At 44.5% G+C, this 18726-nt stretch overlaps 1 protein-coding gene across 2 annotated transcripts in view; it reads right to left on the bottom strand.

The window, feature by feature from the left end:
* Positions 1–492: 492 nt before the first annotated feature.
* trrap (transformation/transcription domain-associated protein) overlaps positions 493–18726 on the bottom strand; it is a 100432-nt gene continuing 82198 nt past the window's right edge. For both annotated transcript variants that reach the window (XM_030077163.1, XM_030077164.1), the window contains exons 64-72: positions 18419–18509; positions 17760–17965; positions 15722–15983; positions 8703–8928; positions 7908–8125; positions 6674–6858; positions 5670–5873; positions 3622–3816; positions 493–2031 (exon numbers count right to left, since the gene is read on the bottom strand). In XM_030077163.1, the coding sequence (XP_029933023.1) occupies positions 1747–2031; positions 3622–3816; positions 5670–5873; positions 6674–6858; positions 7908–8125; positions 8703–8928; positions 15722–15983; positions 17760–17965; positions 18419–18509 (1872 nt within the window). In that variant the 3' untranslated portion in view covers positions 493–1746. The remainder of the gene's footprint in view (positions 2032–3621; positions 3817–5669; positions 5874–6673; positions 6859–7907; positions 8126–8702; positions 8929–15721; positions 15984–17759; positions 17966–18418; positions 18510–18726) is intronic.

The following is an 18726-nucleotide window of genomic DNA, read 5'->3' as shown; positions in this document are numbered from 1 at the left end:
AGCTGCTGTCAAGGTGCTGGCATGAAAAGTGACAAAATGGAATAAAAGTTACTTGAAAAATGCATGCCATCATGACGTAGACTACTGAAATAAATTGTGAAAATACCTATATAAAAAAACAAATAAACTCCCATCATGAAATAAAAGTGGAATAAAAGTAAACTGCAATAAGACAGTGATTGTGAAAGTTGAAGTTTTTTTTTTTTTGTTTGTTTTGTTTTTTTAAAGGGGGATTATTTATTACATAATGCCATATTTATACATTTATTTATGTATTACATATAATATCACAAACAGCATTCTACAGTTCCATACCTGAGGGGAAAAAATAAGGTATCTATGCACAACAGGTTTTATCAGCATGGGTGTAGTTCATTTTTTCAGAATCCATGTTTGGAATTGCACCATGGGAAAAGTGAGACTCTTCAATATAAACAATAATTTACTGAACAAAAAACTGTGGGCTGTTGCAAAGAAAGTAAGCACAAGTACTGCACTTTATACAAAAAAAGAGCATTTTATTAAAAACAAAATGCATATTTACAAGGCAAGAGATCGTCGTTCTGTTGCAAAAAGCACTGTACCTTTACAAAACGTCATGGACCATGCATACAAAAACAGCTTGGGAATGCCATATATGCCTCTTAGCACTTATAGCTTATTACAGTGTCACTATCACCCTGAAGTCTCACTTTGTAGAACTTCTGCGAGTCTTGAAACAAGACTGACAAAAAATTCTATACACAAAACTTTTTGGACACCAGACAAGACGAGTCTAAAGTAAAATGGCTTTTGAGTAGTTCAGACATCTTAACACAGTACAGGCAGTGGGGTAGGGAAAAAAAATCATACAGCATAATCTGTCATTCACAGAAGCACATTATTCTACATTCTGTGGGGATAGAAAAGACTACACAGCTATACGTTTTTAGTTTAAATAAAAATACAAATTCAAGAGGACAAACTGTAACTCTGAGAATCATCAGCTTCAGAGTAGAAACATTATAAACTCTTGAAGCAGAAATAAATGTCACAGGAAACAATATTCATTATGTTAAACATTTTCCGACAAAACCGCTCCTCCTTCCTGTAACAAGTGGGAAATGACAAAGCAGACAGACGCGAGGCAGAAAACACAGGCCTTTTCCCCTCCCATACAATAACGTCCTGCTAGCTTGAATAGATAAGTGATAGCGACAGACGCACTGTCACCTTGTCATGTTGCAGACAGGCTCGACTGCAGCTCAAAAAGACTGGCATCGTGGCAAAGTAGCTGTCCTGTCATCTCTTTACAAAAATAAATAGGAGTTGAAAGAGAAATCAGCAGATTTCATAAAAAAAGCTGTATCAGTTCAGGCATTACTATTAATGCATTTTATATTAGGAAGCCCTCTTCCAACTAAAACAAACTGACAAACCAGTGAAATGTGACACTTGACGCCTTTCCCCCCCTCCCGCTCCACTCCAAACAATTACCATGTACTTTTATCAGCGGAAAAACAATCTGACATGTCCACTAGGCTTCTGTTACATCGGTGTGCAGCATATACCACCTGTCTGTTTTTGTCAGATATATATAGTAAAAAATAAACAAAAACACTTTTTCTTGTTGCACATCTTATCTTGTCCTTATCTAGCCCTTGCAGCGTTATGTCATCATCATCTTTTCTCTGCTGTGCTAAAATAACACTGATTTATCTCGCTGTCTGGCAGCGTGTCAGTCGAGTGTCTCTCCTCTCTGCTCTCTCAGAGCCAGGGATGCCAGGCGGGATCCATGCGACACAGATTGTCCAGGCTGTTGGCTGCGGCCACCAGCGTGTTCACTTTGCTCTCCCCTCCCTCAAACTGAGCCAAGTTGTGGAGGCGGGTCATGATGGCCGTCACCGCCTTCTGGACCAATGAGACCAACTGCTGGGAGTCCATGTTCTCCGGTTGGCCGGCCGATGACAGGGGCATGGACGTGTCCTCCTGGGTCTTCTTGTGCCAAGCGATGATCTCGTCGCGAAGGACCGCCTTGAGGATGCCATCCACCTGAGGGAACATGGAACGAGACAGTGAAAACGGAGAACTGAAGAACAGCGAAGACAAGAAGACATGTCCTCATATCATGAATGCCAGTCTTCTAGGTCATTTCCCAAAATGTTTAAAGTGGTTTCCGTGGGAGTAAGGTCAATGAAACGTGACAAAAGGTCAGCTCATATAAAATCAGAGCCAATCTAAAATACACATAAAACAAACCTGTTAAGTCAAATTTAGGGTGTGTCAATCTTCCACAGGGCAATTCTCTGTGTTGTTAGCAACTCATTATGGTGGTAAAGAACTGAAATACATGACCATGTAAACCACGGCGGGGCCACAACACTAGCAATCATCACCTAACTAGGTACACACTGTTCTCTTGCCTTACCTAAAGTGTTTATGTGGTTTTAGGCTCCACTATATTTGAGTGGATGAACGTTAAGTGTTTGTTTGTGTGTTCCTGCTCCCTGGAAACTTCTATTTTCCTCGACCACAAGAAACAGCGGCCTCCGGGACAGGGACGGGGCCCGGGCCGAGCTCAGCTTAGCCGAGTGTTTTGTTTATTTGCGTCTTCAACACTCCCGGTCCCTCCAGATCACTCAAGCTGAAAGTACAGGGCAGGCCTATACATAGACACCACACGCCTGTCATTATGGCCCTGCTCTGGATACACTATACAAGCCTCCGACTGCTCTTATTTTCATTGTATTGTTTTTGTTTGGTTGAGCCTTAGTGAGCTTCCTCTCTGGGTTTACCTTTCTAAGTCTAAGCACTAAACAACGGCTGGAGAGTTTTGCAGCAGCCAAGATTTTGACAGCGTGACGACCAGGGAGTGTTACTCTGTTATTACAGAGGGCTGTTACAGCGCAGTCCTGAAGATATTGATAGAATTAAAAATATCATCAGCACTACATCAAACTGACTGGACCTCACATTTAACACCGTTCCTTTAAAAAAAAAAAAAAAAAAAAAAAAAAAAAAAGAATTTCAACAGTTATTTGTGAAGTTGTGCAAGTATTTCCATTTTGCAAGTTTACATACTGTCACATTACTTATACTTAAAAGAGTAATACTGTCATCAATGTAGTAATTTAACAATATCTACGATGTAATAAATGTGAAGTATTTTATAAGAAAACTTTTCAACAAGGACTCAAAAGATTTGTTTAAAAGAGCCCTATTAAAGGAAACCCAATAATTTCCTCGATTTTATGCACATATATGAGTACAACTGTTTAACTAATAATGAAGACTTTGGTAATGTTTGAATTTGTGTCAATGGATGAATATGACGTTAATGTATTTTCAAATATGTTCCTCACTTAATAATTGCTAAAATTACACCATGTTTGCAGCATCTGAACAGGAAACCCTTCACTCAACATCATTTGAATTAGACAAGCTGCTGTTGTCCAACAATTCCAGTCCAGTATTTTGACTCTTCTGTCTGAGAGCACTTAAATTCATTCACAGAATATCACTGCAGCTGAGCACAATTATTTGCCAAACATCAAGAACATTATACGTATCCAAAAACTGTCGTGTATTTTACAGCAGAGTAACAATGGGATTTTAACAAGCAATTATTTCCAGACAAACAACCTTGAAGTTCGGCTGTGCAAAGCAGCGAGCCACGGCGATCATGGAGGCGGTGAGCGGGCCAGAGACACCGATGGTGGTGAGGAACTCTGAGATGTTGGGCGTCAGGCGGAACGGGACAGGGCGGTTAGCGTCCAGGTCGCCTGTGGCGTCGTTTATGTCGAAGCGGAAGTAGGAGACGTTCAGCTTTCCAGTGTCCTATAGAGGCAGAAGACAGAGATTTGGTAAAAGGGCACAACTCCGAATCATATAAATAAGTGTGTAAGTGTAAGGGAGGGTGGGTGCATGAAGGAGGACATTTTATAGAAAGCGGTAAATCATAACTATTGTTCAAATGCACCTGTTTATAACAATAAGAAACAGGGAATTTAGCCATAAATACTCCTTCCTGCAGTATTCTCCATAGTCCTCTCAGACCATATACTGTAAGCTATGCAAGACAATGACTCGTCTCCAGAAAGGCTGGGGGAGTTACAAAACAACAAGCATGCAACAGTGAAATGGCTGCTATTATTGATCTCGCTGCCCCAGACGCGGTAAAACGTCAAACTATCAGCAGCGGGACATCTATAATCCTCAATTCACTTCCACTCGCCTCAGCCCCCCCCTTGCTCCCTGCTGAGTTAAATATATACAGCAGCGTTTCCATCTCTAAGCCTGCGTTTATGTGCGAGAGGGCCACTGCACGAGCAGCCATTCCAGGGAGATAAGCTCCCTTATATGAAAAGGTGAGTGGCCCTGACAGCTTTATAGCGGCGCATTTCATTCCAACTGTTACTCCCTCTCCTCCTCTGTCTTGCCTCTCTCCCTCCCCTCCTCCTAAACTCCATGCTCTCCCCTCCCCTCCTTTCCTCTCCGTCTGTGTCATTTGCACCTCCAGGCCCCAGTGGAGGGCCTCGAGGCAGTGGGCTGAGACACCAGCAACCCCCGGGAGGCTCTGATAAGCCCACAGACAGTTGGCTGCGGAGGAGGCGCTCAGAATGCTAATCGCCAGGCTAGTGACCGGCGACGGCGCTCTGTTTTCGGGGCTTGTGTCGACGGGATGACTCAACATCAATGTGTCACGGGGAGCAACCTAGGACCATGAACTTGACCGCGAGCAATCGGGGACACTGGGAAATTGCTGGGGCAAAATGTCAAGGATATCAAGATGGGACGGGGAGAAAAAAATGACAGGACATTTCAGCTGGCTCTCAAGAGGTTAAGTGGTGCGTGAGAGCTCTGATTAGCAAAAGATCACATAAAAAGACAGGTGCTGAAAGAACTGAGTGACTTGGGGTCTGATGACACCAGGTTTGTAAGGCCGCCCGGCCGCCCTGCTGTGTTCTCTTGAAGCACCAACAGGCCAACTATAAGAAAGATGAGAAGTGGTCTCTCTTCAAGGCAGGGTGGGGCACAATGTTGTGGCTGTGATGTCCTGTCCTTGCACTCTCTCTGCGTGCCTGTGTGTGTGTGTGTGTTTGTGTGTGTACACTCTCAGCACCGTAATCCTCCTGTGTCTAATGGGATCTGCGCAGTGGAACAGGCAGAGAGGGGGCTTAATACCAGTGCTTAGCTGCCCGGAGGAACGCCTGTCAGCAAAGGCCGATTAGGATCAGAGGGGAGGGGTGGCCGACTGACACAGTCATCTTTAATAATGACTTTGAGAAAGCTGTCTGCGGACCCTGAGCTCCAGACGGATGCACGTGGACTCAGACATAAACACACACACACACACACACACACACACACACACACAAATGCACAGACAGCTTCTTCAAATTGAAATGTCTTTGATAGCTGTAGAGCAGAGGGACTGAATATAACGTTCTGTCAAAACATCCTTCGCATTGACAGCAGCCGGCTGACTGATAGCCTCGCGTGAATGTCATGAGGGAGAATAGTAATTCATATGGCCAGATATGGAAAGGGTAATGGTGATCTCTTAATGCATCTATGAGAGTGTATACATATTGAATTAGCTGCCGTCATGCTTGTCCTTGACAACCACTCCAAGATGGGTGTGTGTGATCATGCTCAGCTGTGTGTGTCTGTGTGTGTGTGTGTGTTACCTGCGCTATCTGCAGCATCTCGGGGTTGAGCCTGTTGAGGTGGAGCATGAACTCGGCCAGGCCGATGAGGGCCAGCTGGATGGTGAACATCTTGCGGAAGGTCCAGTAGTCCGTGGCGTTGGGGAAGGTGTGGAGCGCCCACTCCTTCAGCATGCTGCGGGGCACCATGTTGCCCTGCACCTCCTTCAGGATGTCCCGCAGAACCTGGAGGCAGACAGAGGACGATGAGGAGGCAGTAGAAGTTAGGGGTAAGTGGCCAAGGTATGGCTGTGGTCATGAAACTAAATGCCCTAAACTGTAGTGCTGGACAATACTGGCCCCCCTTACAGCAAACGTTTGTGGATATTATTTAGCTGAACCATATTTCCATATGACACCTGGAAAAAGTCCACAGTCCCTTTGGTTGGTGTTTTTATATCATTACTATAGACAACTGGTCAAAGGTAGATAAAATCATGTCCAAATGTTTCCAGAGATACTGTTAATTTAATCATAAAAAATTATTTTTAAAATATAGCTGTCGTCAACATCTTCTCTTCGCCTGGTCCACTGTTTCTCCTCTGCTCCACTATGTGTGTGTGTGTGTGTGTGTGTGCGCGCGCAACTGTGTAAAATGTAGAAAATCAGAAACTGAAGCAGATGAGGCAGGCTGAGTCGGTATACAAAAAAAGTAAATTACACAACCTGATTAGAAAAAAACAACCTTCTTGAATTCCATGTACATCACATATGGATGATATTTAATGGTGCAAAATGTGCCTTCAATATGCACAGCTGCCTCACAAAATAAAGATTTACACTGATGTAAGTCCTTTAAAATGGACAGTAAAAGCCTTGTTTCGCCATTATCCGTCTGATTACAATGCACTCACCCAGGATGCATGTTTGTACCAGATATGAAGGGGCTCACAGCTTGATACAGCTGCGAAGGTCTTTGTGTCTACCATGTTATCTGTGTGTGAGTGTGTGTGTGTGCAAATAGGTGTATTTGAATATGTCCCGACCTGGTGGCTGGCCTGTGTGCCTCGGGCCTGTACGGTGGCCAGACGGTCGTAGTAACGGGAAATGGGGTTGTCGTGCTCGATGCCCTTCTTGGCACAGCGCTGCTTGTAGATTTCCACCAGGGACAGAGACGAGGGGTTGTCCTCTACCAGCCGCATCTGAGGTGACACTGCCACTACCCGGGGCACTGGAGGGAGGGGGGAGGGGGAAAAGAAAAAGACAGGACAGAGGAAGGAAAACAGGAGGGGAGAGGAGAGCAGAGGGAGGAAATCAAAAAGGGGAAAGGCCCGAGAGAAAAGAGAAGAGAAGGTGGCAGGAAGGAAGGAGGTAGAGAGAGGGGAAAACAACCAAGTCAGTGACACGATGGTTGTGAGCATTTGGCTGCACCCGCCAACTGTCTCCATGTTACCACAGTGTAAACCACAGATCTAAACCTACAACTGAAATACTCTGTGTTGGGAAATAGCTGCAATGTGAGGTGTCATCATTCAACGCCAAGCTGGGTCAAAGGGGGCAAAAGATGGCAAATGGGACCCACCATGAAAGCAGTCTAAACATTTACATACACTGGCACCCAGCGAATCAATGCCAGCCATTCCAGTTGGGAGGAAATGGGTTGGATGGGACCGCTGAATTCCCCGTCCATATTTCCCCTTAAACAAACCAATCAAGTGCAGAAATGGAGAGTGGGCAAACATCTGGGTGGAGGCAAACCTCAGGGGGTTTGACAGGAGAGGAAATTGTGCATGAAAGAAAAGAAAAATGTGTGTGTGTGTGTGTGTGTGTGTGTGCAATGTGGGCTGGAAAGAAAGAGAGTTAGACAAAGAAAGACAGCAAAGAAAATGGAAGGAGAGGGTGCCTGCCTATTGTTCTGGATGCCAGGTGACATGGAGGTCCCTGTGTGTTACTCTCTGATCTCCAAGGACACAGAGCTCTCATCAGACTTGTGAGGAACAAAGAGGTAGATCAAAAAAAAACAACAAAAAAAAAACAGGTTTGCTTGTTTCTTGATCGAGAAATGCTCCATTATTCTCCCAATCTCCCAGCCATCAGCTCTCATGAATCTCCTACCCTCACCCACAGGGGGCAGTATTCACGTTCAGGTGGGACTACATGACAGCTCAATGAAACAAGGAAAAGGATGAAAGTCAAAAAAAAGGTGGTTTTAATTTCACGGCCATTTTTGCCCCCGGCCTCTGTTGATTTCTAGCCAACCCATCTTGTTCCCAGTCCTACCAGTAAAGAAGAGGTGTCTCTTGGTGGTTTCCTTCCTCTTCTCCAGACAGGGGTTCAGCAGCCGCAGCAGCTGCAAGACCCTCTCCTCCCGCCGTGACTCGGTCAGGCAGGCGTCATTCATCACCAGGTAGGGGTAGATCTTTCCGTTGTGGCCGCGGATGTAGAGGCGCCGAGCTGCCGTGTTGTGTTTCTGAACGATCTCCACTCTGGGCATGAACCTGGAGGGAGAGACACACAGAGAGCAGAAATTCAATGCAGGAAGGGGTGTGGGGAGGAATGAAATGTGGGTACAATGCCTCTTTTGTGTTTTTATATGCACTTATTTGTTTTCTCTAATATACAAAAAAATGCAAGTGTTGAGCAAAAACGGCATATTATGTGTAAATCCAAAAGACTTTCTTTTAATAAATCAGGTTTATTAAATATATTATTAGCAATTCATCCACACTTACACATTAGTTGGGTTTGGGCTCACAAAAAGACATAGCCCTCAGGCTATGTCTGGGTCTGCACCAAACTTTTGAGGGTTTTTGTCAAGTTCAAGCTTCCTGGCCCTAGTCTATGCAAAGGTGACATGCAGGGCAGAAATTGTTTTAACCATAGGCTGCAGTAGCTTGTAAACCTCTAAATTTACCAGAAAGTCTAATTGTTTTTCCCCACCAGCCAACTAGTTTTGTAATAGGTCATATTTATCTGCAGTGTTTCTTGTTGAGCAGACTGAATTTAATCAGCTGGTGTTCATTTCACAACCTTGTTTATTGTACCCAAATGTGCTTGCATAGACGAGACCTCTACCTGGCAATCTTGATGTAGTAGTGTGTAGGTTTGGGCATGAGGAACTCCCCGGGTATCTCCACCTCGGCCGTCTGTGCAGAGAAGTTGCTGAGGAAGCGGCACTTCTCCTCAATGAGGAAGAACTTGGGCAGCTGTTTGGTTTTGGCCTCCAGGATCTTGATCCACTTCTTCAGCTTGGAGATCAAATTGTGAAGCTTCATGGAGCCGGGCACACTGAAATCAAAGTCTGGTGGGGGAGGAGAGAAAATCGAGGGTTAAGGTTACATGTCCAACAGGAACCTCACTTCACAGCACTGGCCTCTTTATCCTCATTTTCCTTGTGGGAAGAAATGTGGCACATTTCTGACAGTTCTGAGAGTTTAGCATGATTTTATTGCTCACAACGCCTCAGGGCTGGAGGTTAAAAATAGTTTCAAAAGGTGTCTGTGTGGGGCAGCTGGGTGGCTCAGTTGGCTAAGGTGTATATACGAATGACGCATAAAGTTTTATCTGGCCCTGTACATGTGTTGCATGTAATCCTGCTCATTCTCTCCCATCTTCTTGACTCCCTTTTTTTTTGTAAGTGCTGCACTTCAAAGGGGTTCTCAAGAGTTGCCTAGCAACAAATAGAGCCACGACCTGCTCCCATAAGCTTATTGGTGTTATTAGTTAAAAAAAAAAAAAAAAAAAAAAAAAACTAACCAAAATAAAAAAAAAATAAGAGGTGCCTTGTGGTCCTAATGCTTCAATCTTAGTGACTGAAAACTTAAGGTGTTGTTCACTTTTAAATAAAACATGAAAATGAAAGAAAGGGAGATACAGAGAAGCAGGCCGGCAGCCAGCTGAAATCCTCAGGCTGGCGAGGAAAACCTGATTGGGGGAGTGGATGTGTAACACTCTCCCCTCCCTCATCAACTACCCTCAAAAAGGCCGTGGGCAAGACACAAAAGCCCAAACTGCTCAAATGGAGCTGCTCTCAGAGGGTAATAGTACAAGACTGCAGCAGTACTGGGCAGCTCCCAGGTGTGTGTTAGTGTGTATATGAGTGTGTGACAATTAATCCCCATGCAGCTACACTCCCAGGCCACTGCTGTTAATATAAATGCGCTCTTAAGTTATTCTGCTCCACCACATTAAGTAAAGAGTTAAAACATATAGAGTATACACACAAGGGATATCACTTGACTTAAGTGTCACAGCTATTCATGTCTGAGAGCTTTAGGGCCATGAGAGATTTCATTGGTGGGGTTAGTATTAGATTTATTTGAAACAGCAAGCAGATAAGATTAATGGAGGTGAGATCTAACTACACATTACAGGCTTTGGGGAGTATAAGGATGTCTTTTGATTTACATAAACATTATTTACTCAGAAACATGAACTAAGAACACCTTAGACTCAGTGATGGCCTGGTGAGCGAGAGCAGTTGTTGCACAAACTTACATCTGGCAACTGTCCATTATAAACACTGCGTTGCACTGCTGGCCACTAAATAGACCCAGTGGAGCAGTGAGGGTAAAATGCCTTGCTTAAGGGTACTTCAAGAATAGGTTATTCACAGCTGGCTGGCAGCATAAGAAGAGCTGTTTGCTCTTTCTGCTTAAAACTCCCTCATGGAGGCCGAGAGCTGATTAAATCAGAGCAAGAAAAAATGAGAGTCTTACAAGTATTAAATTCCTCATTCAAGTCACAACTCATACAGCGCCTAACATATTGTGATGAGCTGTAGCAATAACAACGGAAGTAGGAGAAGTGAGCCAGGCAGGTTTTCCATTTTAGAGTAAAGCCCCCAGGACATCTCTGTAACACGGATGCAGACACACTCACAGTGGCGCACACACACACACACGCCTCTCCTATTTCAGTACACCCTGTTGTGCCGCCTGTTATAATGAAGCCATGAAACGGCAAGGCCTTGCCATTTCAAACCCGTTCAATCTCTCCCAGAGTGAGGCCTCCTAATACTTTAAATAAGCCCTTTAAAACAGCCCATGTTATTTTCGTGGTGGCTCTATTTTGCTACCTGTTTGCCTGCAATTCGCCTGCCTTGATAGTGGAGGTAATACTGAAACAGTCCTGAGAAACTGCAACCCAACAATTCAGGATCATAAAAGTGTATAATGCCAGCAAATAGAATAACTGAGACATTCTTCCAAGCTGTGAGGCTATGGAGTAATACCATTTCATCTTTATCAGATATAAAGCCGATTACTTGTTAAACCTCACGGACAACTGCACACAAAACACCCTGTTAATACCACTTATAAAACACACATTAATATTCAATAACAAGCTAAGCAGCATTTCAGTCTTTTGATGTAAAGGCCATTAAAAATTTAGGCAGGTTTGGTCTACTTTGCACTGCTAATAATGGCATAGGATTTTGTTAAAAACAGTCAATGAAAATACATCTCCTACAACAGCTGTTTAACTCTGCTGCCCTAATACAGAGCAGAGGTTTTCAAAAATTAACACTAGAAGATGTTACAATAACTAAAAACAACAACCTCTGTGTGATTACTTTAAAATAAATTTGATCTCTCTTTGAATCCATTTGTTGATGTTCAAGTATGAGGCCATAACAATTTAATAATTAACACAAACAAAATCCCCTCAAATGAGGTCCCGCGGCTTAATGAAAGTCAACTTGGAGTTTGACACATGAAATAATTTGAATGGTGTTGAGAACATTCTCAAAATAAAATATTTAGACCTTTTCAAATTTGTTACAGTTGCTGAGAGAAACTGCAGGAGTGCAGAACATAAAGCACATCAGAGCCGGTGAGACCAGAAGAGAGTAGCAGAGAGGTTATTTTCAGTCCCCCTGAACCCATATTTGACCTCTGCTCCGTCAGACAGCAGGGGAGCAGGGCTGCTAGGAAAAAAGCGCTGTGTGGAAAACTAGACAGGCCGCTCTCTGACCTGTGAATAGGAACCGGCACTGGCCTGCTCTTCAGCGCGGCCTGACAGACAACAGCAGAGCATCAGCACTGCTGCATCAAAATATGGCCCCAGACCCAGGAGGTGGGCCACTTCTATATATATACGACTATCCTCTGCTCATGAACTGTGTTGTTTCTGACTCGGTGTGGAATGGAGTGCGTAAACGAATGCACTGTGATCGTGCTCACTTAACTCTTCTGTTTGATTGGTGGCTGAATTGCCGAACTGTTCCAAGGTCGACTGAGCAGCAAGGACAGCAGTGGAGGGGTCTTTTGGTTTCAACTAGCAGCAAAAGTTCCCATCTAAGGCTTCAGGCTAGAGAGAGCTAGTGGCCCCTCTGCTCTGGATCAGCCTGCCACAGGCTGTTAGACAGGCGGAGTCTGTTTTCATCTCTTAACTGGTTCTCCTGTCAACACAACCTCTGAGACAGATCATGTCTATTGATGTTTTTTTAAGACGCACCTTAATGACCAACTTTTATTCCCAGGTTTGTACCCCTGCTAAATTCGTTTTTACCTCCTATCTGTTTTGTTTTTTAGGAAAACCTTGTTCTATATGTATATGTACACAATTATGTACTGCCACTTGCATCTATTATATTGTCCTTATTTATTCTGTTTTGTGCACCAAGCACTTTGGTGCAAAACTTGATTTGTTTTTAAAAATGCTATATAAATGAAGTAAACTTGAAACTTGAAAGCTGATATCTGGAGAGGACTTAAGACTATATAAATTAAGTCAAACAACTATGCAATACTGAGTTGAATAAGCTATGTTACATGTCTTTTCAGGCAGACTTCATTGCAGCAGGACTTTGATGAGTCTTCCACTGGGATAGAATAAACAGTCCCGGAAACTTGTGCAATTGTTTTGAGAGAAGACTCTTCTGACAAAGGTCTGTGGAACAGATCCACTCCTAAAACAGTAACTCATGCAAATAGCATTCGCCGTAATTGGATTTGAATGCCTCCCCACTGCCAAATGTTATGTGTGCACACATAAACCCATATTTTCCGGCCCACAAACCCTGTGAAAGCGAGTGAGCCACTAACGTGGTGCGGGGAAGGGGAGCTTGGCTGCTCAGCAGCTCTGTAAACCCTGTTTGTTCCGCTCCAGAAGGCTTGTGTGGTTTCTTCCTCTGTCGGCCCTGTTCCCCCGTCTCCGTGGGTACAGCTGGGTAGCGACGGTCGCCAGGCACCCTGCGAGGCAGAAGCCCCGTTGATGCCTGACTGCGCCAACACAGCTGGCGCCCCAACATCTGGTAGGATTCATCAGCACAGCGCTTATTCTGGCTCTCGCTGGGCCTCGTTTGCTTGTTCGTTCACTCATTCGCTCTGCCGTTCTCTCATGCTTTCGCTTGCTAATACCACCACACCTGTGATCTTGTTTTCCTCACAGCTCTCATTCCAATTGTTTGCTATCTGTTGATCTCCCGTTCTTTCATTTATGCTCCTTTCTCTGCAATTTTCTATTCTCGTCTGTTCTGGCTCACAGTCTTATTGCAGCTCACTTCTCCCTGAGTCAGGCGCTCCTTTTTTCCCTAGGTGCTTCTCATTCTCTCTCTCTCTCTCCTAGTCCTCCTCTATCCCAAGGCCAAACACATTAGCTGCACTGGCCACTCTCAGGACCAGTGGAGGGGAAAAGCACAGGGGAGACAGGAAAGCGAGGAGGGGGAGTTGGGAGGAGATGAGGGAGTGGCAACATAGAGGTGGGCTGAGAGGGAGAGACTGGGCAGTCCGCTCAGAGTGTATAAAAGTGTACATGTGTGTGGTGTGTACTCAGTCCTAGGTAGTGGAGAGGAGCCAGCAGAGAGGTTTATTTGAATGATGGGAGCTGTGGGAGCAGAAGACATTCCTTGTTTAAACCAGGGTCCACTGAACTGTGGTTCAACTCCCTTATGTAATGTAGGAAAACAGACACACAGCTTCCAAAAACAGGGGAATCATTGTTTTGAGAAAAATGTCTCAGTGGGGACCTTGCTAAGCTCGAGCTGCACCTGTCTAGTTGGATTCCACAGCTTGAGTCTGAATATCCAGGCCTGAATGACTAGGTCCTCCGCTGCTGCATTACATGAATATGCATTACTATAAAAGAGAATTGAAGATCTGAAATATGTTAATCCAAAGCTTGGGATGGATGAAAGAGTATTCACTACTGTCTCCCATCACCAGAGAAAAGAAGAGTTTCTTCCAGTCTCTAACTAGTAATGACATATCAATGTACAGTGCAGCAAAGACTGGATTAGGAAAGACGGAAAAGGGAACAACAGTTTTCTTAAGTTGAATCATCAATAATGTCCAGCTAATTTGGAAATAAAGCACAAGCTAATATCAATATTGACTCCACTGTCAGTTTATGCGTCACATTGGCTGTTCTGGGCTGTATATTAGCATGACAAACATCTGTGTTGCTTTTCTAATCTAGTATAAGAGGAGGGTTGTTTATGTTTACAAATGCTAATTGGACTCTCCTAGAACAAGTGGTTTTCTCTGTAATGAGAACATAATTGCCACTAAAGTAGTGTTTTTAGACAAATACGTAGCAGGACAAGAGAACAAATGTTTTGTCTAGCTGTCACAGAAGCTGGTGGATTCCAAAACCCACCAGGAACTTCAGGTATTTTGGCATTTATATTCACTTTTGGCACACAGGGGAATCGCTTAACAACGGCTGGTTAACTGCCAAAGGGGATGACATAGGAAGCCAACATACCAGATACAGCTGAAGTTGTGCAGGCTACAAAACCTGCAATGAAGCCTGCCTCACTATGGCTTAAGGAGAAGCCACCCAACCTAATAATTTCATTATTATGGGCTTCAATGGAGAGTATTAGTGTCACACAGTGTCAGAGGCTTTAATAAGTTGCCAAGAATAAAGCCCAGGATGGTCACTGCCAAATAAAAATAATTTGAGGAGCCAAAAACTGGTCAAATTAAGATCAGCAGAAAACACAATGTCAGCTATCCACAGCTTCAGCCCAAACAGTATCGGTATTGGTTTTCAAAAATCGGTCAAACCTTGTTTTTGACACTGGCTGTTGGTTGAAAAATTCTAAATGAATGTACAGTGTGTAAAATGTGTGTAAACAACACTGCAACCCATCTCTGCTTATATTTACAACTTAATTTTGTTCTGAATTTGATTAAACACACACACACACACACACACACACACACACACAGACACACACAGACACACACACACGCACACACTCTAACACATTTTATTTAATTGCATATTTAGCATGGTGCTGTTTTAACACTCCTGGAGCTGTGTCTCTACAAACCACAGCGTTGGGTTAGCTCGTGATTTTCCCTGCAACAGTGTATTTCTGAGATGATCACTGGGGCAGTGCACTGGCTTAGATTAGCATGGTACCGACTTGTGCATAATCAAAACCATTGGTGCACACACACAAACACACATACAGTCGAACAGACAAGCAAAAAGACACATACACACGCTCATTTCTGACGAGCCCCGCCCCCCTCCCAAAAATCAAATCATCTGGTTGGGAACCTTAATTAGGTTGCTGAACTCCAGGCAGCAGTGCAGTCCGCTCTGTGTAGCCCTGATATGAGCAGCACATGTGTCTCTATGCAGATATAACCTTGCCAGTTCAGTGTGTCCCTACAGAGGCTGGCTGGGCAGCCTCAGTGTGGCTGTCTCATCAGCGGACCGATGTAGACAGAGCACACACGTTCCTGCTGGCTGAAAGGTGGTTCATGTCAAGTCTGATGCAAAGCCCTAGGGAGAAAAGCTAGGAGGTGTTGCTTGCTTCGAGTTCGATACCTGCCGGTTTGTCACACTTTATCAAATCAAACAGTCACAAAAACAGCTTTTTTGGCGCCTGAAAACAACACTTTGTGTCTCCTCAAATTTTCATTTCAAGCAGGTACACCTGTGATGCCGGAAGTTAACACCAACAAGAGCCGTGAGACTAAACTGAACTAACAAGATCAAAACGTAAATACAAGATGGAAGACAGGAATGTTATGGAAATCCTCAAAATGAGAAAGCTCAATTTAGTGGCTGATTGTTTTTTTCTGGTACTACAACTGTACAAAGTAGTTGTGAGGTTCTAAAAACCAACCAACCTGTTGTGAACTGTCCCTTCATTTTCTGGAACACAGGGTCCTGGGCGGTGGCCTGTGCTCGGCGGGCCAGTGACTCAGAGGCAGCGCTGGAGAACATCGTCGAAACGTTAGAGACGTTCTCCAATCCAACGCCAAACGTGCTGACAAGCTTCTTGACGAAGTTGAGTGTGTGCGGTGTGATCTTGGCATCAGACACAGCGCCGCTCTTTTCGAAGGCCACGGAGTAACACTTTGCTAGACCCTGCTGGAGCTGCCTCAAGACCTGCAGAGAAGAAGAAGGATGAAGAGATGTCCATCCAGGGGTAAATGTTAAAAAAACAAGTTGTGAAGCAAGGTTGTCAAAAATACGACAAATAATCAAACCTAAATTTAAATTCTTATGTGATCCCAAGAAAACAAATCACCTGCAACCACAATCTCCTTTTTCTATGTGCAGTGCTCACTTAAATGTTAAAAAAACATGTTTCAACAACTGAAAAAGAAAATTGTTTTTGCAGTTTTCCTACCATGTGGGATGCTTTTTTTTTTTTTTTTTTTTTTTTTTTTTTAGACTTGCAGACACTTAGGGATGGGGAATGAGTACAACTAGGTGTCTGTTGTCAGTTTTGTCTGATGAAAATGATGACAACTACATGAAAACTACCCTGACGAAAGATGCTGCCTGGTGTGCACCAATTTTCTAAGTTAATTTAGAAAAGATGGAGAAGTAAGAAAAAAACATGTTATACCATAATTTATTGAGTGTTTGAAGGATATACAGATTTTGAGGGGATATAAGCAGTATAGGGATTTGTTTTACGCAAGACAGAGCAATCTGGTTTTGCTTGGACAAAGGAGACCTATTTTAAAACAAGGGGTAAAGATAATATGGAAATAAATTACTATTTTCAAACACTGACGTTTAGTGGGTATCTACTGAGGTAATTCTCTTCTATAACCTTAAGATGTTCTTCAATGACGCTGCTGTGATCAGGTTGCATCCCACTGGAGGTCATATGGCTCTAGGACACTACCTCCTTTTACTCTCAAAACCGGACACACATTAAAGCTCAAGGTCTCCTACAAACACTCATCTAAGTACACACAGAAACACACACACACACACACACACGCACAATCTTCTGAATAGCTGTAGGTGCAGCCAGGTGACATCATACCCACAGGAAGAGAGAGGGAGAGGTGGTGACTGGATAGCGTGCCTCTGTCCCTGCCTGCCCAGTGGAACGAAGCATAGAGCCTGCAGCTGCTGCTGAGCGCCCCAGACCATCACAGATAATCACACTCACACACACACTCACACACACACACCCACAAATTTCCAGCCCTAAATCCCTTGCCCCATCCTACACGCTCACCGCACCCATCCATCACCTGTCTCTGTCTTTTTCTCCCCCCTCCACTACTCTTTCTCCTGCTCCTCCACTCCACCCACAGACCGGCTTCCGTGCATGGATGCTCCCTCGCATGGCTAAAACACTTTGCAGCACCGCCAAGTTCAATTTGGACGCTCACATCAGGCCAGCTTCCTCCACTGACATCCACACTGTATTATCTTGTTTGGGGGTGAGGGTTAGGGGGCTGGGTGAATGGATGATTTTGGTCAACATGTGTTTCGACTTGAAAATCGATTTGAAAACAGACCAGCAAAGGATGATGAGGTTATAAGTGCAAGCTTAAATATCGCTTGCCGTAACTACAGTGGTCAAGACGCTCTGTTCTGATCTGTTTATGGCAACGCCTTGGTTTAGATAAGGAACGGGGGAAAGTGATGACCTTGTCACGGCTCCAGACAAGTCGGGGTAACGCCTTAGACTAAACAGATGTGTCAGCCCACCGGGGAGGCAGGCGGTGCCAAACTGTGGTCATCTGGTTGACCAGGTGGCGTGCACACATATACCCAAGATGTGTGCACAAACTTGCTTTCTCACATGCACACAGATTCAATAAGACACTTGCACGCACATATACTGTTTTCTCACCATCTGATCTACTAAGGACGCACACACACAAACGACACCAGCACCTTTGTTCCTCTCACCTCTTCATGCCAGTTCTCCCTGAACCAGACCATCTGGTCCACAATGCCCTCTAGGGACGAGAGTAGGGTGGGGTGGAGCTCCCGCTGCATGTGCATGATGCGGCTGCAGCGCCACATTGGGGCCGTGGCACGGATTGGACCCGGGTCTGAGGCGCCTGAATGAGCCTGGGCCCCCACTGAACTGGGCTGCTGCTGTCCAGATGCATCTGGGAGGAGAGGAAAGTGTAGGGAAGGGAGGGCAGGGAGTCAAAGAGGAGATAAGATGTCAGAGATATGAAGAGGAAAATGTCAGGAAGGAGGGGAGGAGGTTGGGGAGGTGGGGAGAAAGGAAGGGTTATGACAGGAATAATTCAAGAGAGGAGACATAAAAGTAGAAAGTAGTAAGAGGTGGAAAAAGGCAAGTAGGGAGAAAAAAGAAGGACAAACACTTCCAAAGCACAACTAAATCTCAGACTTGTTATTTCTCGAATCTTATGACGACACGCCCATTACGCTGTACATGGAGAGCATAATGGATGTACTATCAGCACAGGTGACACACACGTGCACTGTATGCACTTTCAATTTCAATATCTCAGCAGGGCAGCAGCAGAAAGGAGCTTTTAATGTTCAGAGTGTTGTTACGAGGCAGCGCACTGCAGCCAGCCGTGTTTACTTACCACTTTTGTAGCGCTCCCTCTGCTCGATCTTGAGCGTCAGGTAAAGGGTGCGGATGGGGAAGTAGACAGCCTGGGGATACACTCGTCCCACCTAGCAGATAAAAGAGGGTCACAGATTACATTTCAAAGACTCCCCCTTAGGCCCGCAGAGTAGAGAGACGAGGCAGACAGAAAGAAGAGACTGTGTGTATGTGTGTGTGTGTGTGTGTGTGTGTGTGTGTGTGCATGTGCATGTGTGTGTGATCATACTGATACAGCCAGAGACCTCTGCTGTAACAGTGAGTGTTTGAAGCTTTGAGTCAGGGGAG

Source organism: Myripristis murdjan, chromosome 19 (genome assembly GCF_902150065.1).
Source record: "Myripristis murdjan chromosome 19, fMyrMur1.1, whole genome shotgun sequence".
NCBI lineage: Eukaryota > Metazoa > Chordata > Actinopteri > Holocentriformes > Holocentridae > Myripristis > Myripristis murdjan.
Note: the sequence above shows the minus strand (reverse complement) of the source record. Positions and strands in the feature narration are given on the sequence as shown.